The sequence below is a fragment of the Varroa jacobsoni genome, unplaced genomic scaffold, assembly GCF_002532875.2.
Source record: "Varroa jacobsoni isolate VJ856 unplaced genomic scaffold, vjacob_1.0 scaffold_1134, whole genome shotgun sequence".
NCBI lineage: Eukaryota > Metazoa > Arthropoda > Arachnida > Mesostigmata > Varroidae > Varroa > Varroa jacobsoni.
In genome coordinates, this window is record NW_019214036.1 from 255,879 (window position 1) to 283,083 (window position 27,205).

Genomic DNA, 27,205 nt, shown 5'->3' on the forward strand with positions numbered 1-27,205 from the left:
GTGTCACTACCTATCGAGTTTGCCTATTCCACCGTTCCCATGTACAGTACAGTGGCGGGTGTGTAATTGAATTCTGACGGGAATTCGTCAGAAGTGGATGTCTCTAAGAACCACTTTTGGCATTGAACAACTGTGTGTGTTCATTATTAATTATATGCTTAATACAACCGAAGAGTAGCAGGTCTATCCTTCTGCATGTCAGTTGTGATTTCTACATACTAAGTTGGTATGTACGAAACTGACTATTCCCATCTGACGCCCTGCCTGTCAATCTGAGCTCGCATATTTATTTTTTTTTTGCATGTACGTGCTCCGGCGTGTTAACTTTTTGTTTATGCTGCACGCAAAAGAGTTCGCCAATGGACAACTACAAGACGTTGCACAAACGATTTCTCATGGATTTCCATCGCTGGTCCAATCTCTCTTTCTCTGTTTTTACCTTTGTCAGTTTTGCCCTTTCTATCCCTCCTTCACTCTGTGTCGGTAGTTGAATAGCCTTTGTCTCTGTACCAGCCCCAGCTCAGACTCAAGCGACTCGTTGCCGACTGCTCATCAACAATTGTTGTTCCATAGACGCGCCGATGCCACTGACAACAATGGGGACCTCTCCAGACCTACCAGAGAGTCGTTCTATCATAGTTATGATAGAACGACTCTCTGGTGTTGGTATCGCGCTGCTACAACGCTGAAGACGGCAACGCCGACACCAATCGTGCTTATAGTGTAGTGATGTTGTCATTGACTGGTTACTACGACTTGCTGACTTGTGAGGGTTTTGTGCCAATGCCAAGCGGTAACTTGATTGCTGCTGTGGCCGTTGTTAACGCGACAGTCGATGTCATTGGCGCATGGTTTCTGTTGCGGCGGCCGCAGCCGTCGGCGGCGGTATGGCCGGCGCCGATCCGGCAGTGCGAGCGGCGACGGAGTTCATCGTACCCTCAAGGCCACGCTCGCGGCTAGGGCAAATATAGAATGGCGGCAGCAACGAATAGCCCGCTGCAGCCGCCGCGGCGTTCGCGCACGACCGACGAACAAGCAGGCCGACAGACGGGTGCACAGACAAGCCGACCAGATCATTGTGCCAGTCTGATTATCAGCCTGTCGGCGGCAGGCTCGCCGGCTCGCCGTCGAAGAAAGTTGTTAGTACTGAGGAACAACAAGTGCTTATTGTATCATATAGCTAGGTTAAGAAGGTTGCCCTCTTTCCAGCCTTCATCGGTTTGCTCTTAACAGACTGACACGACTACTAACTTACGTGCGCTCCACAATCGTTATTTATTTCTGCTGCTCCTGCCACCGGGGCTTTTCAGAGTATGCAATGTCGCACATTATCAACTCGCCGACAGGCGGGCTGGAGAACCCTTCTAAGCCGCCTCAGAAGGGGCTTCTGTTCTGCTGTCATTGTCGCTGCTGTGGGGGCTCCTCAACCCATTCTGGCTTTTTCTCTTACGAAATGACCCGCCACTCAGTGGGCCCAACTCCTTCAAATACATGATTGGTGTCATAGCTACTTATGTTTTTTTGCTGCTACAACTACTGCTACTAGTGTAGTCCATAGAGTGTTGAAAGTTTAATATCAGTCTGCAGCGCGCAGCGATCCGCAGAGCCAGCCAATAGCGAACGGCCCGTGGCAAAGGGACGGCGGCAATGGCCATTTGCGATGACGGCTGCGGCGTCAGCTGAAACGGCGTCAACATAGAGCAGAGCGACCCACTGGGACCAGCGTAGTTGTAGCGTTCGTCTGGTTATGATGTGATTACCTTTTCGCATAGCTTGTCGTCAGCTGCCCACTGTAATATGCTTGTTGTCGTATATCTATTCGGCAGCAGCGAGACCCTAGCACAATGCGCAGTGTGAAGAAAGCGAGCTTTGAATAGGGTGGACGCAAAATAAAGGAACAGCTTTAAGTGAATGCGCGTGCTTGTTTTTGATGTTCAGTCTCTGGGGCCACCGGCTTGTGCTGTAAAAAAAATAGGTGCTGCTGACCGATAATTAATAATTATATATCGTGTGCTACCGATAATTGCATTTACAAGAACAATAAAATGTTTTTTACTCGCTACTGTATCGTTGCAATGTGGCAGGCCCGTCGAGCGATTTAGTATGGTTTTTTATTCTGCTGTTTCTGTCTGACTATTGTCACCATCTGCTGGGTGCGACCTGGGTTACACTGGGCCAAGTAAGGCTTCGACCGCTGATACTGAACAGCTTTTACAAATTCTGCCATTCTAAGGATTAGCGCTCCCGTTCGGTGAACGCTTTGTCCAGGTCTAGTACACAATAAGCACAGCACACACACCAACACAAAGAAGAGGTTGAGGTTCGTGTAATACTGCACTCTAGACATTGTGTATAGTCCCTAGGGCATGGGCATGGTGCAGCAGATACGACAGTAGAACGGCGAACCTAAAGCATTGGCAGCATTCGCGGCAATGGTCCTACTTGTTTCAGAGCCTTTGGTATCCTACGATTGCCTCTCGCAAGTCTCTGCGTGCCTGCGTAACTGGCTAGAGGCTATCGATTGGTGGGCCACCGCGATACAGCCTATCTAACTACGTGCTAATGCCCTATGTCCTCTTTGCTGCTGTTCTCTACAACAGGGCTATGGGCTCAGGCTTCTGCCGGACCGCTCTGGTGGTCGGCCTTGAACCGCTGACCTCGATGCGTATGAGGTCAGAAACCCTAGCGAGCCGGGTTTCTCAGGCTGCAAAGTAGTACACGGACACACACTAGCATACTCACACACGCTCGCAGGGTGGCTTTGCCCTTTGTCAATCCCTGAGCACCTTTGGACGGAGCATTGAGACGTGGGTCCAGTTGTTTATTCGCTGTTTAAGAGTTAGCAGTCGGGAAAAACAAGGGAGGGCCCTTTTTTTGCTCAATTTACATTGGCGACGAGGCCGTTTAAAAAATCTGTTAACTTGTGATACGAAAATGAATGGTGAAGGAAAAGGAGATAATGAAAACTGAATAGAACGACACGATCAAAATTAAATAGTGGTTTTAAAGTTTCACTAGGAATTATCTAAGAATTAGTCAAATCGTATCGTGTTTAGTTACACTCGTACGTGGAACACGCGCTAAAAACCTATCCGTAACTAGAAATGCATCGCGGTATATAGAAACTTATCGAGTAGAATACGATTACTTCAACAATAACTTTGCACAGGCCTTTCAACTCTGCATTGATTATGATTGTTAGTAAGATATTTGAAAGTTGTCACAGTACCTGCCGTGTCGATGGAGTTTTATTCAAGCATATCAGAACAGCCTTTATTACAGGACGCGTGTTCCACACGCTTAGATTATCCGCGGGATAATAATGCAATTTAGTATGACCTTAACGAAAAATGAGATCACTCCTGTAAAATGTCATGACGCAATCATCAAATGGAGCTCGTAGTTTCTCGACAAGACACTGATTCTAAGCAAATTATACTTTACCCGATTAAACACGATGTTCTACAATAATTACTTGTAGTCATAGTACGATTCGAGCCTGAACATTTAGAGTTGTTATGCCTTTACGCCATATCTACTGCATTTTAACAATTATATTATTTCAATACCTGGCTAGACTATTTTCAAACAATGTAGCACTCCTTAATCATGGTAACATATCTATTGATTGATTTCTCAGCCAAAAATCTCTTTTAGGACTATCGCAGCGAAGAAAAGTTCTGTCTTTTTAATCGGATCGTTCCGAGGTCACAGTATATCTCGCCCTTTGGGCTGTTGCTATTACGGCGTGGGTCAACACCCCAGCCCAATCTGAGCAGCCAGTACACGCACATCTCATGCAGCTTGTAACTTGCCGGTCGGTTCCCAAGAGAAAAAACGAGCAGAGATCATCATCCACATTCGCACATTTGTTACATGACAGTGTATGCGTACACTCGATCGACTCACTTTTGTTCGCTAGACTGACCCATAAACCCAGTGCTCTGCAGAGAATCGCGTCAGTCCCCCTGATATGACACGCCACAAAAATGTAGTCAGTTACTGAAGAGCGAACGAACCGTCGATCGAAGCACAGTAATTTTTCCGTCCATGCTTACTTCTGGCTTGAAAACAACAACAGGTTATTTCAAATTATGCTGTCTGTTGTCAGTCAGCATACTTTGAAAACGGCGGCAGCAACGTTAACAACAGAAGTAGCAGCAGCAGAAATTGGTTGACTGTGTCCGGGGTAAATTTCCTCCCATCGAATCATTTTTGTATTTGTGTTATGCGCTTAGATCAGAACCGCTGCTTGGTATATGGACGTCTCAACTAATATCTGGTCGTGCCACTCTGCTTTGGGCACGTGTGCATGCTGGTCTGCGTAAAAGTTTGCGCGCACAAACATAGAGACCCAGAAATTAGGCAGAAGAATCTACAGATAGTGTATATATATAGGGAGTTCTCCGAGGCTTCGGTGCCGAAGCGAAAGGAGAATTTACACAAGAAGTGAGATACGATGAGGGAAGCTGGAGGGAGGGAAGAGGGGGAAGTTGGCCAATGAGGAAGGAGAGCAAGAGGATGAGGCCAACTACGATAGTGGCAGAATTTAGAAGGATTTTGTTTCAAAAATGCCGAGACATGCCGCATAGATAAAATAGCAGGCGACTGACCGAGAAAGCCGGGCCGGTTCGTTAGCAGTTTTCTCTATTCAGATAGTAGAGACAGTCTGAGAGAAGTTGGTAAGCTACGAGGATATCGCTAGCCAGTGCCAGACATCGGCGGAGCTCGGATGGACAATTTGATTGTTCAGCGCGCAAAAAATAAAGTCGGTAATCGATCAGCTCAGGTTGCGCTTGTTCGACTTAAGTCCATATGTTCTCGCTATCTGAGAGGAGCACGGATTGCCGTTGTAGATGCGTCTTGGCTACGCTAAGCTTCGTAATCATTTCCATTTAACGTTCTGGTGTCCGCAATATATTGCTGCCATGCGTGCTGATATTGCTGTTGACGTTAGCATTTGGCCGGCCGTGCATGCTGCGCTCACAGTCTGATGCCGCATCGGCAGTAGCATCCACGTAACGTTGAAACGCCGCGCTGAAGGCGACGACGTCAGCGACGGCAGCAACAACGACCGGAGGAATGGTGAAGAAGAGCTTGGCATGCGAATGCGTCGCACACAGGTTGGATGCGCGGAGCTTCGGTGCAGCCCCCGCAACCCCAGAAAAAACCAGCTGAAGGGAACGAAACAGCAATGTCGGCTAGAAAAAAGCAGTAGCAGCGTGGCAGTAAAAGGAGAGGATTGGGGAAGCAGCAGCAGAAAGAAATCAAGAGAACACCAGAAAAGTGTCTGACGATCATTTGTCGAGAAGCCGCCTATGGTAAACCGCCAGTAATGAAATACATAATACTCGACAAGGACATGGCTTTCGGATCTGATAGTAGCAGCACTAGTTCTAGTACAATCGACAACCAGCGGTGGTAGCGTTAGAGTGCTACTTATGAAGGTAGGTGCCGAAATTTGGAGTCGACAGAAGCGATGTCGAACGAAGAGAGGCAGATTTAACGGCAACGTCATAACAGAACATCTCCAACAATAGCATTCGGCCAGCAAACAAGACATTCAGACCTTCTGATCTTCTGTATCAAAAGTTCGACATGTAAGACTGATTAACAGAGTCGCTGTGTAGCCCTCTTCTATGGTGTTGATTCCAAAAAAAACTCCTGCTATGATGGGGAAGGTAAACGAGGAGGTACATAGAATCAGCAAGTCGATGGTGATCCAGTGGTATGTTCTGCAAGAGGCCTCCGGTCTGGTTGTTTTGCTGCTCCACGGCTTTTGGTTTTTTTTTTCTAACGCGCAGTCGTACGACGCAATGAAAAGCAATTGGATGCCGGACTCGTTTTCGATGTCGTTGGGGGCTTCATCGTCATCGTTGTTAGCGCCAGGGCTGGCTGATTCGTTGACTGATTGAGTGGAGGACTGCTGAAGAAAATGCGGACGCCAGATCGGAAGCCATGCAAACAACTACAAGCACGTCGGCAGCAGTAGTAGGGCCGGCAGAAGTCGGGATGGCGCCAACTATTATAACATCATCAGCTTTCTTTACACGTTCTATGTAAACCGGTTAAGTAGCGGTTGAAATCATTTGTTGCGATCTTAATGCCAACGTAGTGTTGTCAACTTGCAATGTAATAAAACGTGGAAGTGGCAGATAATAATCTTAGAAGTTCGACTCCATTCACGGTCTGAGTTTGTGGAGATTCTGCTTTTGTCATGTGCTGTATTAACACCCGCGCACTGTTCCCGTTCCTATAGTACAATAGAGTAAACGTATGCTGCTTCAACAGCAATGGGAGTAGCAGGTAAGCTAGCAGGTGGATCAGATGAATCGATTCTATATATTTATATATGCATATACATAGATACGGGTGTATAAGTACAGAAACACATACATAAGCCGAAACACACACAAACAGACAGACAAAACAACGGTAGAGAGACAGGCCTAGAGAAGGGGCATGCACGAAAAGGAGAAAGCACAAGGCCAGTCAGTTTTACGGACTGCCGGCGGATGACGGGCGGGTGGCCGGCCACCAGTGGCCTGGCGTAGTTGATCCGTCGAGAACGCTGCAGCTGTAGCAACAGCGGGTAGACAGATGAACGGACGGACGGATGAACGAACAAATGAGGAGTCTAGATGAATAAAGGAAGGACAAGGGTGGACACGCACAGAACGGATCGTCTAGGTCCCTCATTGAGAGAGGAGAACCGGCGCCCGACTGTGGCAAGCGCCAGCCCTCCGTCGTCGGTTACAACAGCGTAAGCAGGAGCAGGAGCAACAGCAGCAGCGGCAGCTACTATTGCTGCCGTTGCGACAACAACATGTGGCGGTCTGGCGAACGAGCAAGCGGCCAGAGGCTACGGCATTGTCGGTTGGTCGGTCGCTTGATTAATCGGTCTGTCGGTGCGGGATGATGTTTACGCCGACGACACGGCGCGAAGCACTCGCATGCGCACATATACATAGACCGTCGCATAAACAGAGCCAGCAGCAAGCGCGGGCCACGGCCGATATCCAGCCACCGAAATAGCAGCCGTCGGAGCAGCACCAAGCGCGGCGTCCGCCACCGCCATCATCATCACTATTAAGAACACAGTGGTATCAGCACCAGCCAGCGTTGCCAGGGATCCGGGAGCTCCCGGTAGCTACAGCAACAGCAACAGCAAAACCCGACCGCGGCCAAAAAGAGCACGACGCCAGACGCAGCGGACGCGGCAGCCGCTGCAGTTATAGACGACAGCAAAGCAGCGAGAAAACGACGCAGTCAACCTCGGCACCAGCGCTCAGCGCAGACGTCACGACGGGTAAGAACGGCTACGAACAAACAGCAGAAGCAAGAACGATATCCGGCGTAAGGTCCAATCAACGCAAGCGAAACTGTGCAAAAAACAACAACTGTAAAAATAGAGAAGCACAAACTTTGTCGAAAGATCGTCGTTGTCGAGAAGAACGAGGACGAAAATCGAAGGAAAGTTTAGGCGGCCGGCGTCAAATAGGAGATCCTGCTTTTCACTACTTCATCATACAGCTGTATGAAGACACAGATGCCACGAACGGGCCCTAAATAGGCAATCACGGTTACGTGCGTGTACGCTAGTTGCGTAGACACGTCGCCAACGTCGCTGCTGTACTCTAATAGATCTTAGGAAGTGGAACAGTGCAAATCCCGAAGTGGTATGAATCAGTTGTCACCTAGCATTTCCGTGTGCAAAGAAGCAGCCTGTCCAGTAAATTTCTTAATAAACAAAAAGTAAAAATTGTTGCTAGAGAGAGATGCGTTTTTAGTGAATTTGAACCTAACCAGGCATTGCGTGACATCCATGGAGTGTAACACGTCGAGGAAATTTCGCTTGTTTCGAACGAAGTGCATTTTCTCCTCTCGGTAAAATGTCCATCGTTATAGTTGTGCCTTAAAGAGGTCGTATCATACAGATTCCACGTATTCACGGAGTTCATTTGCCAACTTGCAAAGGTAATTGCTGCCCACAGACAACGATCTATATAAAGTATATAAACACAGAACAACGGTGTCATGTGACGGATGTATATATATGTATATATAGCTGAGCGATGACAATAAAAAAGCAGATCGCGTGTATAGTATATTGAAGTGGCACACGCAACACGAGAGATAGATCTTCTCATACATCTATAAACAGTGTACGAGCGGTCGACTGGCCGAGTTCGGGCACGATGCTCAGCATCGGCTGTTTTTATGATTAACGCTGCGGCCGACGACGCTGCAGCCGCCAAAAGCGTGGCCTTGAGGAACTGAGGGAAGGCGAACTGACGCTGAACTAGAGACAGCAACACAGACGCACCTAGCGAGTGACTGATTTGCGACGCCGGTCGGGTGGCTGGGTGACTGCGAAGGGTGGCAGTGAGTGACTGAAGTCCCGGTCGAATTAAACGGCCTTGTCAACGTAGAACAACCGTCAATATCAAGAAGGTCTGACAAAGTAACGTAAAGCAAAACAATGCCAAATACGTTATCGTTATTTTGGGCTTCGGCTTGATGGGTCGGTCCTTGTTTGTAGTCAGTGTGCCCGAACTTGTGTCCGGGTAGGTGCATTTCGCTCAGTTAGTTGGATATAAATAGAATCCAAATCAAAGTCTAAGTGTTCAAAAGCTTCATCGTAAAAAGTGTAATATTTGCCCGCCGTAAAAATATCGGATTTCGAAAAACCTTCCACTCACGATATATGTCATACCAATCGGAATCTAATCGTATCGACAAGATCACCGCCATTCGTTCGTAAGGGTTGCTGTTAAATATATGGCGATGCAACAACAACACGAAATTAGAAAGGTCGATACTGCCCCAATCGCTTCCAGCATAGCATCGCTACCATCGCCAACACCAACAACAGAAAAGAGCCGTCACTATCACCGCTTTTAGTTGATCAATCAGCAACAACCCGCAGCTAGTTTTACCGGCGCTGTTTATTGCGGCTATTGCTAACGCTATTGCGACAACAGTAGCGACCGCATCGCTGTTGGTGCCAGTAGTTGCATTGGCTGTTGAAGTGTCCGCAGTAGTAGTTGTTCACAGTCGTGGTAGCATCAGTTGACGCGGCCGTTGTAGCAAAGCGGCGACGGCGACGGCGACGGCGGCGGCGGCGGCGGCGGCGACGACGACGACGACGCTTGGTCAATCGGTCGGTCGGAGCGCGCCGCGAGGCCGAAAGGAGGTCATTCGCCCCGCTCTCGCTAGCTGACCCACTAACACACAACGGCGGCAACAGCAGAAGCAGCAGCCACAGTCAGCAGGCACTGCCGTCAACGTCGACCACCACTAATGCTGCTGCTGCTGCTGCTGCTGCTGCTGCTGCTGCAAGCAACATCGTCATTACACTACGAAAGAGATGTGTACAGCAGCACGCCGTGGTAGCAGCATCAGCAGCATTTGCAATAGTATCATCGAAACAGCCGCAGCAATAGACTCAGGCTTAAGCCGGCTGCAATATGTGCCCACACAATTGGCAACAATGAATGAATGACTTGATAAGGAGTGGTTGTGTGAGCCACAGGATACAACAGCAGGAACGTCCGCACCAGGAACACAATCAAAAAACCGAAGGGTCGGACAGCCAGCCAGCCAGCCAGCCAAGTAATCAACAGCTACGGTGGCCGTGTTACCTGCATCTCCACCTACCTCAACGAATACATACCCACCGAGCGGTGGATAGCTGAACCGACTGCTGCTGCGAACTGCAAGGATCGACCGCCACTGCGACCAACGATAACGTCAAGCCGTAGGAACCAGCTAGGTTAAATTGGTCCTGACATAAATTACTACGATTCTCACCAAGATTGACAGTAGTCGAACGTACGGCCCGTGTTTGTTCACTCGTTCGTCACTAGCCGCTAAGACGACAGCAGTCAGCCGCCGCGATTGTACCGCGTACGTGCCGAACGACTCTTCCCGTGACTGGAACATCGGCTTGTTCGGTGGCTATCACAAGTGTCATTGGTGTCGTTATGGTGCAGGCTGACAAAATGGGACGACACCAGACCAACTGGCAAGAAACCGAACTCGCTAAACAACCCAGTGACCTGCCTGGCCACTAGCTCAGTTCAAGAATATGTGGGGGTGTCTAGAAACGTCTACTTGAGTTGACCCGTTGTTGTTTTTATTGCTGTTGTTTGCATGTATAGTGCGTGCATGAGAGTGGATATTTATTATCAACTGATGCGAAAAGGGAAGTGATTCGTATCTTCTGGTGCTACAATCCGTCCCTCGAAGTGCTCAAATACACACAAGTCAGAGTGAGCCTGTTCCTGTATGACGGCAGCTGTTGCTTTTTTTCACCCCCGCGCCACGCTCCCCCATCTGTGTTTTATCAGTGATAATTTTCACAGCTGTGACGCGAGCTGAACGGGTTACCCGTCCGGCTTTCTATACGGGGTATTTCTATTCCAGTAAAGCGTTTGTACACATGGTCAGGATTACTAAATTGAAACCGTGCAGCTATTTTGAGTGATTCTAGCTCTACTTATTTGTTCATGCTGTCGTGTCAACTGGTTAGGATATGGTGGAGGTAAAGGTGTACTTGTAATATATATATGTCATGCTATTCCGAAGAATAAACTCATTAAGAAATCCCCGTTCGTCTCGTAGGTACCTAATTGTGCAAATAATTATCACATCTCCTACAAACACCAACCGCTTCAATTCTATCCACAAATGAACGTCGGCTACAAACAACTGACACTGTGAAAAGTGACCTTTTTCTACCTATCAAGGCCGCGTCTACGATAGATGGGATTGGTAGTGATAAAAACGGGTGCTTTCTCTCTATAGCCTTGGCTTACCATGTCCAGGGATCAGCTGTTTCCGCCGCTTACAAAACGAGCACTCACCAATTAGTCCCACGGTTCGCGTCGATTTTCTAGCAATAAGTTTAACTGCTACCCGTGGTCCTGCTGCTGCGGTAACTGTTGCTGATGGATCGGCCGCGATGGCAAGGACGGATGATTTCTCAAGCATTCCCTACCAGATGATAGGCCCAAGTCTGAGGCTCTTTATTTGTCCTCGCTCCTCGCCATTGGGGTGTTAGCCTCCTGAATGACGACCGAGCATCGATGTTCGCATAAACGGTTCGCACGAAAATCTCATTTAAAATTTCTCACGTATAACTATCATATAAAAACAAAAAAGGATCAGGGAAGATCCACAGCGCTACACAGGCGTCGTCAATCGGCGATGTGCCTTTGTTACCGCGCCGGCCAATCCAAGCGGTATTCTCGCAAGGATTGCCGGTCAGGTAGCGTCCACACTGTAGCCAGAGTACGCCAGCCCACTGCTACCGTACCCGCCACTGGGAACATAGCCTCAGGCAGTTATCACAGCTTTGTTGATCTAATAGACTATTGCAATAAAGACAACGGGCATCGGGACACCGGATACAGCCACGAGGTTTTAGTTGCACATCAATAACAGCAGCAACAAGGACAACAACAATAACCAAACTGAACTGGTACGCATATTCCGTAAAGTTCACCGCGAGCTCAACTAAAATCAGCATCCTCGTTAGCAGCAATATCTGCAACAAAAATAAGCAGAGGAATCCTAACATAAGAGTAATAGGAACAATGAGTCGGTTATCACTTCCCATGGAATGATAATTCTGATTAATGTGATGGCATTGTGATGTGATTATATCAATGTGCGTTCTTACCCTCACTGTGATTTCATAGCTCTATATACGTCGTTTCTTCTAAGCCAGGAGACAATAAGGGAAAATCAGAAGACGAACACGAAGGGACGAACATAATACACCAGAAAATAACAGAAAGAATTGCAAGTATAGCAGCCACCGTATGAAGTAAAGATACTCCTTCAGTCACCTCAAACAACTTGACACGATACAATGTATAAAAAGGATCGGCCAAAAGTGCCAGTAACAGCGCTACTGCAGGGAGCCGGAGTCGCAACGATGGGATCCGTCACGGCGTTGGGTCCCGGAGGCGTAATTTGTCCTTTACCCGTCTCGTCACCATCTGCACTAAGTGCTCCCACCTCACCGGAAGCATCGCAAACCAGTTGGACAAGTGGTATTTTTTGTTTTCTTCTACCTTACTCATCCATTCTACGAGCAATGTAAATGTCACTTAGGGACTTCTAGCGCTGAGACTATGCGAGCAGCTAATTTTGTCCAGCACCTTTATTATTTAATTTGGGCCCTATCTATACACAAGCTGAGGCAAAAGTTTCTTGACATTTTGAAAATAAGATCAGATGTAAAATAAAGCGTCTCAAACTGTGAAGATTTTTGATCCATGTTACATAGAACGGATATACCGATGTACGAACGGCGATGTGTCGATGTGTTCCGTGGCTTGAATGAGGAACACGTTAGGATTTGAGATAGAAAGCAAACGGTTATTTTTTTGTTACTTGTAAGAGTTTCATCCATTTTTATAAACGCAATGTTTTGTGGGAGCACTTTATGTATCAAACACTGTGACCAAATTACAAATTATTATGATATCTGTAAGATTTCGAAAGGAGGGGGGGGGGGTATATATCTCAGTAGACGACGTCTGGCTCAAGTGTAACGTAACAAACTTGTCTTAATATTATAACTTTCAACTTGAGATGGTGCAACACTGAATGCTAACGCACATACACACTAGTTATAATACTTGTTGTTATTTCTTCGTTAGAATGGCTCCTATTATTGTAGATTTTTTGTCGATCAACGCTTCGACAAGCTGACCGCGCAGACGGAATGGGCCTTTAACCTGCGAGCCGATGTAATCATAAAAGCTATAGGCACAGGTAAGCCGAATATGGCTTACTGCTGGTATTATTTGTTCACGGCTACCCTTAATGGCGTACACCAAATTTATTCAAAATGAGATAATCTCAGTAGCACACAGAGACGCTTTGTAATAGCCGAAAATAACTTTAAAAAACATAATTAATCTTTTTCGTGACGATCCGATGACATGATAACGTTGGACTCTGTTTAGCCCAAATGAAGTATGAAGTATTTAAGGCTATATCGTAATGGGTCGTGCGGCAAAACAAAATGGACGGTAGTAGCGAATACAACCTAGAGACTTAATGATCCCATAAGCATTTGTTTATTTGCAGTAGAATTTTTTATCTGTAAATGCCCTCCCGATTCAAGAAGAGCAATGGGTTCGACTTGTTAAGCATTACTTTGTCCATCTCTATGCGTGCCTCGAACGTTACGTGCATTACTATGATTAAACTGGCGTGAAAACGATTGAATTGAAGTTACCGAGTGACAGAACTTCTGGAATCGGTCAAAGTAAACATCTAGGCTGTAGTCAGAACAACTATAGCCTAGATGCCAGCATGCGTGTCCACGTAAAACTGTAAAATTTACTGATGTTACGATAGCCTTACTTTGTGCAGGTAAATTACACGTGAATAACTTTAAAGAACGAATCTCGACCTCCGCACAAGCTTTGTTTATTTGCTTGATGTCTACAAACGTGAGCGCTTAGAGGTCAATCTGTAGTAGTAGTATTATTTTTCTATTATAGACAAGGAATGAACTTGTTTTAACAGATGTTATAATATTTTGTTACTCGATAGCACGTATTAGGAACGCATCAATTATATAGGCAGACTTGCAAAAGGACTGAAAAGCTTAATCAAAGGAAGGTGACTACTAAAGTAACCCATTGCAAATTGTGAAAATGCTGCTTCGTCTTAGCCAATAAATTAGACCCACTTAAGAATCGTAGATCTCAGACTAAGCATCTACTACATATAACTCTTAAGTGATTAGGTGATGTATGTACACAGAATCGACTTAGTTCACGCATACGCGCATAGGGTTACCTAGTAAAGTAAATGTTACCAAGGCTTCCGTTCAACGAAAATTGTGCTATCGTTGCCTCCCAGTGTAGCAAATTATTGAAGCATCAGCGTACTTAATTACTATAAAGTTTTTACCGAGTTTGATAAATATAGAGTTCTGCTAGACGAAAGGAGCAGTGCAACCCACGTGCTGTTACGTCAAAGCAATATCAGCCCAGTTAGCATCAAGCACTCGGCTGCAAACTGCTGTTTCGCTACCCAGGAAATAACATCCCATTTCCTCACCGACTCCATTGTATATACTGCGGATAGATGGCACTTGTAACTGACGTTAGCTACCTAATGAATCCGGCCGGTATGGCTGAAAGGGCCGGTCAACAACAACGGCTGAACTCATATAGAATTGACGAATTTCAACGATATAGAATACTATACGGCATTTATTAACCTTCGTTCGAGAGGTTCGTATACTCTTGGCCTTGCGGATTACGCCTGCTGTAACAATATAGTCGATAGTGTGTTAGCAGATTCATGATAGATATAACCAGATCTGTACATACTAACCAGATTATTCTTATCTATTTCTGAGGGAATTATCGTTAGCGCGAGCCTGATCGTATTTGACAATTGATGCGGTCTGATACTCACAAATGCAATGTTTGTCTCTGTAGTAAAAGTTGTTTGCTTTACGCTGCAGCTTTATTCGTAGTAGTGCGACATCAAAGTTGTTTATGTCATATGCGGACGAGGCTGACGTTTTCGTAACGCTGTGCCATTCATTTACAAGAGACATGTTCTGTTCGATGGCACGAGTGAACTAGTGTCAATGACTGGTAATCCGCGCGAAACGAGTCGAATCAGATCAGTATATCCTGTCGCAAGTTCCACCTGCTGTCTAAGTCTGACTGCCGGACACGAGGCGGGTAAGGCGACGTTTCAGACGAGGTCCAACGGTTCTAGCGGTGGAGGCGATTAAAAGTAATGGTGGTAGTACGTGATTTTCCCGCACTGTGTGGGCATTACGTCTTATAAACTAGTTCGTCTTTCAATTTACTTAACACTTGAATGCGGATGAACTGTTTTCCATTTCTGGTCGACTTAAACCGTAATGTGTTTAAGTCGAAGCTTGCCATTGGCTATGCAGCTACACCCGTTACCGACGAATTGTCGTCCTTCGATTTATGTAGCCGGCGTCTAAAAATCGATGGAAAACCACGATCGTCGCACAAACTCAATATAGTACTGTTTCGCTCTAGGTCGATTCCGTACTAACAACAAAAATTATCGTCAAAGCTAAAATGCAAGGCTGTCAAATTTGGAACCTGACACAGGCCATGTTAGACAAAAGTCCTTGATTACATAATGCTGCGACAGCCGTTGACTACATGTGTGCAGTGTACCGCTGACCGATGTGCGCATCCTACTAGTTTAACAATTGAGTACCTCTAATGATAAGTGCAGGAAAACGAAGGTGTCGAAACGTTTTCGATTGTTTTTTGAGCCAAACATACGATTATTTTAAATGGAGCATTTTTTCCAATCACCTGCAGTTGCTGTTGCTGCTACCGCCGCTGTACGGAACACTTGCAGAATACGTGCTCGACCATGCTTACCATATGTACAAAATACTCAGCCACATCTGCACTACGGCTAGCGCCAATTGCACCTATTGAGTTGACGCCTACTAAGCACAAAGCACACATATAGCCTGGTTTTTCCAGGGATTGTGACAGTTAGTTACAAGGAATTACTTGGCCGGCGAAATAGAAACGTAAAAGATAAACAAAGTGCGAATCTAAAATTGGGTGTCTGTGTAAATTCAGTTAACAAACTACGAATTCTTTATGTGCCTTTTCGTGAGTAAAAAAAAAAACATCTTAATCCAAATTCTACCGAAATCGTATCAAAAACTTTCGTACCCATTTGGAGCCTCGTATCGCTTAGATAGCGTGTTCTCCTCAGCGAAAATGTGGGATATTGTTGTTAAAACTGCGATAGAGAAGTGGGGGTCGTATCTGAAAATGACCTGAGAAAAAAAAGAAACAAACGCTCCCTACTTCTCCGTCAGGTTCTGTTCCCATACTTTTGAATATAATTCCGAGGTTCTCGAATGCTTTATCTCCTTGATATGATAGCTCTTTGTGTAACAGCCATCTGCGCATTGAGCCAGTTTTATTCATGGTCCTATTTCCATAAACAGTAATTTATCTTTGTCATGATAGGCGTGACTGGGTCCTGTCTACAAAAAATCGATATTCGCTCAATGGAGAGTAGAAGTTGACGTCTAGTTGTGGACACGAGAACGTAACTTGACATTTATGCAATACCTCCAAAAAACTTAAAAGCCCTTTAGCCACAAATAAGATTTATTGGATGCGGCGTAGCGCTGTAATAGAAATGACCGGACAGAAGATTCGGTTGGAGTAAGTTGTGGCCAGTGATGCAGCATATCTGCATTTCTAATAATATATTGTGCTGCTACAATGTTAAATTACATACACAGAAGAAAAAAACTTCCGTGTAGATGCTATCTTAGGCATGCATAAAGTGCACCCCAGTAAGGAGAGGAAACGATCTAGAGACATGATTTTTATCTCTGTTATTTTTCCACCGTCTTGTCTTTTATTCTGTAATGAAATGTCAGTATTGTAACGTGAGCGCAGCCCCTTAGAATATAGATAGTTCCATTGTCGTTATATTAGGGACCTACAGTTCTCATTGTGCTAACTCTTAAGTGCACGCCGCACATCTTAGGAGACCTTATGTTGGTGTCACACTAGGTTTCGTATTCTCAAGAATTAAGAAAAATCCAAGATTTTTTTTATTTGTCAAAGATGTTTACATCGAGACCACACATAGTGATGGGAAATAAGTAATAGGATGTAATTGTTTAGGCGTATTTAGTTAAAACGTTAGATACAGTGGGATTCGACATCTGTGATACACTAAGCCTTGGCTTAAAAACTTGAATACACTAAACACGCGTATTATCCACTAGACTTTAGGCATTCTGCGAACTTTGCAAGTTCCATGATCACTCTAACGTTTAATTTCGGAAGTAGAACACATAGCGGCACTCCAAGCGAACTTGTACAGCTTACTGTTCGTTGTTTTGTCAACGTATTATGCTTTTCAAATGAAGCAGATCGATGCAAAGAAAAATTCTTGGGCTGAGTAGTTCTAGTTAGGAAATTAGTTTTCCGTGGTATCATGTAGGCTTTTACTTTTTTTAAGCTTTTTTGTGAAAAATTTAATACAAAATAGCTATCTGCTTCCTTTTGACAGGCAAAATTCCCTTGCACAAGTCTGTTTCTATTGGATAATGCGTGCTTTGCTATTGTGATTGCAGGCCAAGCTGTACCCGGCGGTGGCGTCCCCCTTCAGGCGATTTCTGCGACGCGCCAAGTTGGCGTCGGCGTGGGCGTGGGTGTGGGCGTGGGTGCACCTGGCGCCTCATCCTCTCCTCCTGCGCAGCTCACCTCAGCAAATCCCAATTCCCAGCAGTTAAACAACAGTTCCACAAGCGTCCAGCCGAATAATACGAGTTTTACTTTTATCAGCCAACCAGCAACGCCAACGGGCAGCGGAGGGGTCGCCCTTTCACCTGGGGGTTCCGGTCCAACGCCGCCACCCGCAATGAGCGGCGCCATCACACCCACGACGCCCACAGGAACACCTAGCAACTCTAATTATCCTCCAAACCATCCCCTGTCTAATTCCAAGCATCTCTGCTCAATCTGCGGGGATAGGGCATCTGGCAAGCACTATGGCGTCTACAGGTCAGTCAGTAAGCTATTTGTTTTTGCCGCTACTGATATTTCTTTATATGATTTTATTATTATTGAGAAGTTATTAAGAAGACCTTAGGTACTTCATGTAGTAGAACTGGTCACGTGCGTTTAACGAATCCAGTTGTTTCTACTGTGTCGTTGTTGAGTTTCGATCAGTTACCATGTGTTTTCATACTTCGATTTATGTCTGATATAGACTACGGAGTAAACCTCTTTACTCCCCCATTGCATCCTGGACCTCTTGTAGCAATTATAGCGGGCCTTTAAAATGAATCAGTTACGCATTCAGTATTGAGTCGGTATATAGTTAATCGATGTACGTGTGATTGCACTTTACGCCTAAATACCTTCTTAGCTAGAATCTTCACTTATCGGTATCCTTTCGTGAATGTGTTGTGGTTTTAATGAGCCGACCATTAGCTACTTTAAGCTAGTCTATTGATGTTATCATCGATAGTAATCTAGCGGTCTCTGAATGGATCGCTAGTGATGTCAGGCGAAGCATCGGACACCTGTCGTAGGTTTTCTTAAGGACAGCCCGGATTCCGATCTGTGGGAATAATTTTGGAGCAGCCATAATAATAGCAACTGGTGCTGTCCCAAATCAATAACTCAAGATTGAAACAGACGAACCAAAAGTTTCGAAGGTACGACTGGTCAAAGGTAATGTAAAACGAACGCACAAATGTTGTCACGGGTATCTTTTGTCTCGCCGACACTGCTGCCATGGCTGCTGTTGTTGATTAGCGGATCCAACATGAAAATGAGCAGGCCGTCGTGACACCTTCCCGCTGGTTAAGCGTGTTCGTTTGATTATAACGGTTTTGCTGTTGTATGCTTGCCAACGTAATGACAGGCAGTCAGAATCATAGTGACAGCAAATGCTGTTCGACGTCGGTGTTCTAAGGTTGGTTCAGGAGAGAAGGTTGAGAATTAGGACGCGCGACGTGGCGAGATCTTGCCGCTGTACCGACGACGCCACTGTGGTTTCCATAGTCTGCTAGCTGACGTAAAAATTTGTCAACATACGTCAAGCTAAGTGAATGGAACAGCAAGTAAATTGTACTTCATCGTATGCTATTTATTTATTTATGAATGATTTGCTCGTCATACACAAAGTTAGTATTACAATGGATGAAGACATCGCCTGTACCATAGCTATAAAAAAAACTGCCATCAATAAGTTCGTTGATTGCTATCAGTCCAGTGGAAAAATTACTTTCTTTTCAGCTTTAACTAGCTCAATATCATAAACAGTCAGTCTAACTGGCTAGTTCAATCATAAAGGTCATATGTAGTGTAGCATCTGCGGTAAACAGGTCGATATATTCAACCATTGCCACCATTGCGGTCGTCGTCATTTTGTGCTACTTGATTTTTTTAAATCCTTTTAAAACTTAGTCAGTCGTCAAATGGCAACATTGTTAGATGTCCCGTAGTTGTCAACGACGCAAGTTCGCGGATCTTACTTGGCATCATTCCAATCGCATTCACTGTGGCTCGCGACAGTATAGTAGGAACAGTACGTAATCCGTTTGTACTATGATGATGGAATTGATGGGGGGCATTGATTTGCGTATCTCAACCAAGTTTGGCTAGAATGCTGGTGTTGCCACCAAATAGATGCATTTGCGCTTTCCTACATGTCTTTAATATATGTGTTCTGTGAGTGCGTGGAGAGGCGCTCGCCGACCGGCTAAGAAGTGCGATAGCGTTCAACTTTGACTCGCTGAATTCCACTGCGTCTTTACGTCATGGCCTAGTAGTAAAGCGACAAGCTTTTGAGTCTTTGGTAAGTAACGACCCCAATGAAGTATATTGACAAATATAGAGTGATCCAACTAAGATCGGTATGTAAGGGCCTCCTAGGTCAAATTAATTTAGATCATTAAAAGCTAGAAGGAACAAGTGGTTGATTAGTTTGGTGTTGTATTCGTTCATGTATGTATGTATGTATATTTCTCATTTAGGGCGCAGATTATGTGGATCTGGATAACGCGGTCCTATACAAATTGCGATTATAGTGGCGTACAAAATGAGTTAGTAATTAACTACGGGTATTTTTGATTAGACGCCAGATATATTCAGTTGGTCATCGCGCCACAAAAATCTAGCCCATGAGGTAACTTAGATCTGACTTTGCAAGTCTGATCAACTACATCTATAGAATTTATTGGCATTGTTGCAACAAAGCTTGTTAAGCATGGGAAGGAGAGTGTATTAATTAACCAAGTTTCCATTACGTTACGATGTATCTAGTGCTGATATATATGGACTTTGCCCATATATATCAGCAAAAATATCTATGAAAAAGCTGCAACGAAAACGCTGTAGAAAAAAGTAGCAAAACTATTTCGGCCGAATCAATTAAGATTTGAACCCATCTTATAATAACTTTTGTTTTCTATGCAACCGGAGCACTTCCCAGAGTTGCTGTTAACCGAATAAAAAAAAATGGAGTAACTTTCAAACGCTGTAGAGAATTCGGTCTATTAACACAATGTAACCAAAATCCAATATTAGTCCACATTTGATTGTCTGTGCCTAGCAATTTAAACAAAAAAATTAAATTCTCGAACAAAATACATGTGGCCACATATCCATGCTATCTGCGAAAGGAGTTATTCGAAGATAACCTGGTTTCCCATTGGTTTCGTGCGGTTCCGCAGTTGTGAAGGATGTAAAGGTTTCTTCAAGAGGACCGTTCGTAAAGATCTAACGTATGCGTGTCGCGAAGAGCGACGATGTTTGATCGACAAGCGACAAAGGAATCGCTGCCAGTACTGTCGCTATCAGAAATGCCTCCAATGTGGTACGTATCGCTTACTGCTATTGAAAGGACGTGGGGGACTTATAGCGGTGACCTTCAAGTTTCATTCTTCTTTTTTCGCCCGTCACAGTTACTGCTTTGATATATGAGACACGATTGGGCATTCCAAATAGCTGAAACTTCCATTCGCCACACGCCGCAGAAAATTAGCCGTTTAGTAATTCTGTCTTAACTTGTCATCGAATTGCATAGGAGAGAGAAGAAACATCTCGTTCGTCGATCTCATTAATTAGCTCGCTTTCCCCGCTGTCTTTGTCTTAATTAGCTGCCTATAGCTTCTGGCGTTTGTCGCCCCAGTGCAACCTCATTAGGTGTCCAATAATTACAAGCTGAAGGCTAGCTTTTCTGCTAATTAAATTAGCGTTGCTCTATACAATTGGTCAGAGAATGTTGACCTGCAACACCACTTGGTAACCTACTAGCTACAGCCATAATATCGTGTTCGGCTCGTCGATATCGAGATGCTTCAGATTTTAAACAGGACTACTCGATACGTTACTCACAATATAATAGACAGCATTCTGCTACAAGACTTAATAAAGCATCTATTCCAACTTTTTGAGGCAAGTTTACTTCTGTAAATCCAACAAGTGCCACTGTCACCTTTACACGTTTGCCTTTCTATAACTCTGATTTATAGTCACAGTTGCTGAAAATGGTCTTCAGCTTAGCTACAGATTTTGCCTTAGTCTAGTGTTTTTCTGAATTTTCTCGGTAAATAACCAGTCTTACGCAAGTCTGCCAGAATTATACGGAAATGCTACGTAAATTATTCGACATGCAAATAATTATTTATGTTATATTAGCAGCCAGCGAGCCTTAATTTACAAGCTGGATACCTATAGAAAAAAAGTACGTATCGTCGGTATGTTAGGCAATGGATTCTGGTACACTCTAACGTGCTTCCAACCGTAATGTGAAGCGACCTTTGCCGAGCGCCTTCTTTGTCTACCAGTGAAATTAGTAACTAACGTGCTGTCCCATTCTATGAATAATCACCTGTACTCTAAGCACACTCTTAGAGAGATTGAGCTTGTTCCCTCTTCGCAACTAGGGCCACACGTGTTATGATTTCTGTTTCTATAATGCGGGAACATCGTCGCATTTATTTCGCGTCGAGCAGGTATGAAACGCGAAGCGGTTCAAGAAGAACGCCAACGAAAGGATCGATCCGAAAGCAACAACAACAACGACATGATAGACGCCCATCAGGTGAATGGGGTGGGAGGCGGCGGCGGCGGCGGCGGTGGCGGTGGCGGCGGCGGTGGCGGAGGCAACATTGCGACCAATGTTAGTGGTGGAGGCGTTAACCGCTCACCGCACGTGGTCAACGCGCTTTACCAACAACAGGCCGCAGTATTGGAGATGATGCCGATCGAACGTATTACCGATGCTGAACTGCGGGTCGACCAAAGACCGAACGAGGTCGAATTGCATGTAGGTGTCCTTTGACAATAATACAAACAAAAAAGAGACAAAAAGCTAAAAGCATTGACGCATATACGGCTTTAGTTTGTTACTAATTTTTTGTCGTCTCGTTCTGGCTTGCTTGTTGCTCCTCTTCGACTAAATCAATGATGACCACGTAATGGATTTAGGTTATTCGTTATATTATTAACTAGTAAGTGTTTGTAATTAGTCACTGTAGTGTGGCTTACTTTATACTAGACAATTAATTATTTCTATCCTATAAACAATGCTGCCACATATTAAATTAGCTAGGATCTACCCGCCAGTCAGACGATCGTTCTGTATTATAAACAAAGGTCTCATCTAATAAATACTGTGCCGTTTTGCGTTTTGTTTAGCTGCTAACGTCGCAGGATCCAGTGACGTCAATGAACACGGCTGCTGATCGCCAAATCCACCAATTGGTAGCATGGGCCCGAATGATACCACATTTCACACAGTTACCCCCTCAAGAGCAAGCAACGTTGCTGAAGTGCGGCTGGAACGAATTGCTCATAGCGGGATTCTCTCATAAATCGATACATGTCAAGGATGGAATCGTGTTGGCCACCGGGCTTGTTGTACAGCGAGATAGTGCCCATCAGGCGGGCGTGGGACTGATTTTTGACAGGTACGTATTTCTGATTTATGGAAGATGGAGATGATCGGTGCGGCCATTGCTATTTATCCACCCTGACCTAGACTCGTAGCACACAGTTCTATCATGATATGAATATACGTTACCCTCAGGAGAACACTCGTTCGAATGATACTGCTATGCGCATTAGGACTTGCAAACGCGTGGGTCTCCTACACTGCCTAAGCACCGCCTGTAACACTCATAAAGACAAGGGCGCCACCTAAATTATTCGACTGACCAGCCGTTTTTCGCAATCCCAACAAAGTTGAGTTTGAACAAAAATACATGCTATACCTTAAATTAGGTTTGTGCAGTTAGAAATTGTCTCTTATGGTTTATCTCCCACCGTTAACATATAAACGCCTGTGTATGATATGCAATCGTCACAATCGATGTTTGGTATATAGAGCTGAATAACAAACTGGTCGCTAATGTTGATTTCGATTTAACATATACCGAAGAGCACATCTATTGTGAAGGCAAATATGATGGGCTTTAAAAAAATCCGGTAGGGATTGTTTATTTTATTATATTACAAATAATTTAGCGCATTCCGCCAACATTGGAGAAAAAAGTTGCTAATAACGGGTGTCGAAGCAATTCTCAGGTTTTTATTTTGTAAAAAAAATTAAACTTAACAGCGCAATATGATAAACGTAGTGACGCAACTTTAATTTCAAGCGTTTTTTTTGTTGGCGCTTTACAGAGTACTTGCCGAACTAGTAACGAAGATGCGTGATATGAAGATGGATAAGACGGAACTGGGCTGTCTTCGCGCGATTATTCTGTACAACCCAGAAGCGCGAGGTTTAAAAGACCGACATCTTGTCCAGCAATTTCGGGAGGGCGTCTATATCGCACTTGAGGAGTATACCCGAATGACCTATCCAGATCAGCCTAGCCGTTTCCCAAAGCTGTTGTTACGGCTACCAGCCTTACGTTCGATTGGACTGAAGTGCGTCGACCACTTATTCTTTCTTAAACCCCGCGACGAGACCACCATCGATTTGTTTCTACAGCAGATGCTCGAGAGTATCGATCTCTAATTCTGACAGTTGGCGGTTGACTTGCCCAAGTAGAAAACAGGCCGTCTTCATTAGAAGAAAAAGACGCTTGAATGAACGCTACCATTTCACCGTTCGACGCGCAGCTGAGACATACAGTTTGTAGATGACATGAACAGCAAAACGAATACCTGATTGTATGCTAATCGAATGGGTCGGCGAACGACACCGCCAAAACGTACCCCAGCACAAATTTAGCCGCTGTTTTAGCGTTATAATCAGTAGCATGCCGCTAGCTTGATGCTGAGTCGTTGAGAATACGATCTACCCCGTTCGTTTTATGGACAGCCTCCGATCACCCGCTAACTGCTCACACAAGTCATTTCGATTCCCGCTTGTTTTATTTACGATTTATGAAAAGGTTCCGAAATTCGCACATAAGGCATATCGAAGTATGAGTCTGACCTGAAAGTAAATCTTTCGTAAAGACAAGCGCTTGCGTCAAATATAGCATAAAAACATGACTAGGTGACCGTGTCGGTGAAAGTGGTAAACATAGCTGGTGAATACAGAAGCTAGCTTAATTACTGGACCGGCTGGGATTTATTCGACCCGGCTTGTTCAATCGCAACAACCTCGTCGTCATTAAAAATATGAAGAGACAATTCTATAATTGTCTGTTTATTATCACCTAATTTCCTGCCCCCCTTCCTGTCCTTGTCTTTCGATGAGTGCTTTTCTTCTTGATGTCCAATCAGTGAGGATCTCTCGCACTGTTACTCAGATGGCAGCAACTTAGCATAACACAGTTTCCATACCACATCAATTTTATGTGGCGAAGTGCACTTGTTTCTCGTTTGAGGGTGATGTTTCCCGACTACTTGATTATGATACAAGCAGGCCAGAAGTTTTGTTGTGTGTCAGAATAATTATAGCAGAAAATAGAGAAAAGACGTACAGATTTAAGGCAAAATTCGTTTTAAAAATCGAACTACATTTGGACGCCATAGCAGCACGCTGAAAGTGCACTACGCCGCTGCCTGTCAATTACCATGTGTCATTCACCATATATCTCGTCCAGTACCCCTATAGCATGTCCCAAGCATCCTCATTAACCAGTCTTGGGATAACGCAGAATGACAATATGGATGTTATTTATAGAAAAATAAATTATTAAAACAATAATCCTCAAAGTGTTCTATCGCTGCTCTAGCTAATCCAGCAGAGTAACATTAGAAAATACAAGACACGAAAGAATGACCCCCTCGCCCGCGATACATACGTATATATAAAACGTGCGACATATGTCTGCGTCAGAAGGAGATAGAACCACGTCTCCGACGGCCTATAGCCGGTAAAATCCGGCTTGCTCAGCGTGGTTGTATACAATAGGTCTGAGGCCGGCTAGCTTTTGCGGTCAAGTCCGATCCAGAGTTAACGAGAAGTAAGTAGATGACAAACAAGGCAAAATAAAAAAGAATCTTTACTGTTCTTCATTGAAGCGACGCAAAGTGAGGAAAAAACGCACTCAATTTTGCATTACCAATGCGTTCACAATGATTGACCTCCGCTACTACATATTTAGATGATACGACAATCAGTATATACATCATTCATTTGATAACGTCAAAAACAATTGTATTGGTGAATCAACCCTAACAATACCACATAACACAGTTCGTGGACGTTCTAAAGGTTTTGCGGAAGTTAGCCTAATCGCCCAGAGAAAAATCGGTGACTTAAAGATGCCCATGACTACCGGAGGTCCTTTCCCTCTCATCTGTTGCGGCGGCCTCGAGTGATTTGCAATGTGACCTTATGTTATGAAGGAACAATTATGATAACATGTGTAAGTAAGCAGACCAAGTAACTAGGTATGAACGCAGACAAAGGAAAACACGCAGCTAGATAGATGGAAGGTAAATATCAAAAAGATATAAAACAAAAGGTAATGTGCCGTTGTTCAATAGCAGGCGGTGGGCAAATCATTGGTCGATAGAACGTCAATTGGTGGTGCGATTTCAATCCGCGTCGTCCGCGACCTAATAGAGCTGAGCCGTTCAAACTCCGAAAGCCTTGTTTCGTCTTGAAACCCGACAAAAATCCCCGTCCCCGAGGTCCTCAGGCGCCTGTTTGAGCCAGTCGTATCACTGAATGGCGGGTGGCGTGCCGTTGGTTCTTTGTACTTTTTTGCGGGTCACGGCGCCCGATCTGAGTAGGAATCATCAAAATGCAGAAGTGGTAAAGATGGCGTGATCTAAATGGCGTAATTATAATGATATTATTATGAACATTATGATGTAATAGTAACGAGTTAACGAAAGAAAAAGCGTTGCACACAGAAGGACACTGGAGTGAAGGTAGCAGAATAAATAGAGCAACAGTGGATGCATGCGCCCGTCAATATATGACGATAACAACATTGTATACAGTGACAAAAAGCAGCATAATAGAATCATTACTAAGATCCATGGATGATGGCTATAATTGATTTTATGGTTATTTTTTATTATTCTATTGCGCACCACTTTTTCGAGTGTAATTATATTATCAATAGAATCACGATACTTTTGGTTCTGATCCCATTATAAATAAGTGACATTGCGATCATTATGAGTATTGTTATAGGACAGTAACGATTATGACAATGGCTATAATGCTTGGCATCTGTATATATAAAAACGAGCACAAAGCGGAAGAGTAGATAAAATAAATTCAGCACTTTGTTTGGCAATGCTGTATCCCTGGACCGATAGCAGAAACAAAAATCGAAGCGAAAAGAGTGATTCACTGGTGGGTGAAAACGAAAACACGATAATAACACCATCTACATAGCGAAATCGAACGGCATACGTGTCGATGCCTGTGAGAAGGAAGAACGAAAGTGTAATGTTTACATTCTACAATGGTCATTAAAAGTAATGCCAATTAGACCAAAATGTGTCTTTGTTCGTCACACAGGTAGGTAGAGTAAGGTCTAACAATTTTAAGAGGCATTAAGCGTGCTGACCCAAGCTTTTTACATAGCTTTTGGGAACCTATATAAAAGGCAATTTTAAGTATAGTAAATAAGCCTGATGGGCACTTATTTTTTCATTTTTAAGTATGCCCGCTACTGAAGAGTCCAAAGAGGTAGAAGAAGGTGCTAGGGACTTTGTCGCACACCCTATTGACCTTTAACTAATCATTGTATACTATATTTTCGGCAGTGTGTGCCGCTGACTGATCAACCTTTGGTGCAGATTCTGGCGATAGCCTGTACGCAGGAATATTTACATAACGTATCTACTAAAATAAATGTTTCTCTAGATAAGACTCGTTCATTGCAATTGCAAAAAATGAAATCCTACAACCCTCATAATTCAGGCTGGCCCAAGAGGATCGTAATGAGTTATGGCACAGGTGGTCGTAATTAGATTAGACCGATATATACGTTCTTTCATCAACTTATCGATACGGGGATCCTTGCACCCATAATGTATATTTTTTTAGGTTGTCATAGAGAGCGTTTAAAAAAATATTGCGTTCAACTCCTCTACAGTTGGGACACGTATCTTCTTTTGTCGATAACTTTGCCTCTACTTTGCATTATTTGCGACCTACCTACAAATTTTCCTTTGAAAAAATGGGGAAAAAACGCACTAGGGTTAAACTTTATTAACCCTGGCAAGCTACAACCCGCTTC

General features: G+C 44.4%; 1 protein-coding gene across 3 annotated transcripts in view; it reads left to right on the top strand.

Moving 5' to 3' along the window:
* Positions 1-26,459, top strand: part of LOC111266975 (retinoic acid receptor RXR-alpha-B) — a 30,467-nt gene extending 4,008 nt beyond the window's left edge. For 2 of the 3 annotated variants that reach the window (XM_022844889.2, XM_022844888.2), the window contains 5 exons: positions 17,156-17,585; positions 20,267-20,409; positions 21,551-21,864; positions 22,236-22,507; positions 23,223-26,459. In XM_022844889.2, coding sequence (XP_022700624.1) covers positions 17,156-17,585; positions 20,267-20,409; positions 21,551-21,864; positions 22,236-22,507; positions 23,223-23,562 — 1,499 coding nt within the window. In that variant the 3' untranslated portion in view covers positions 23,563-26,459. Of the gene's footprint in view, positions 1-9,043; positions 12,063-17,155; positions 17,586-20,266; positions 20,410-21,550; positions 21,865-22,235; positions 22,508-23,222 lie in introns of those variants that run through there. The other variant, XM_022844887.2, reaches the window with a different exon arrangement.
* The last annotated feature ends 746 nt before the right edge of the window (positions 26,460-27,205 follow it).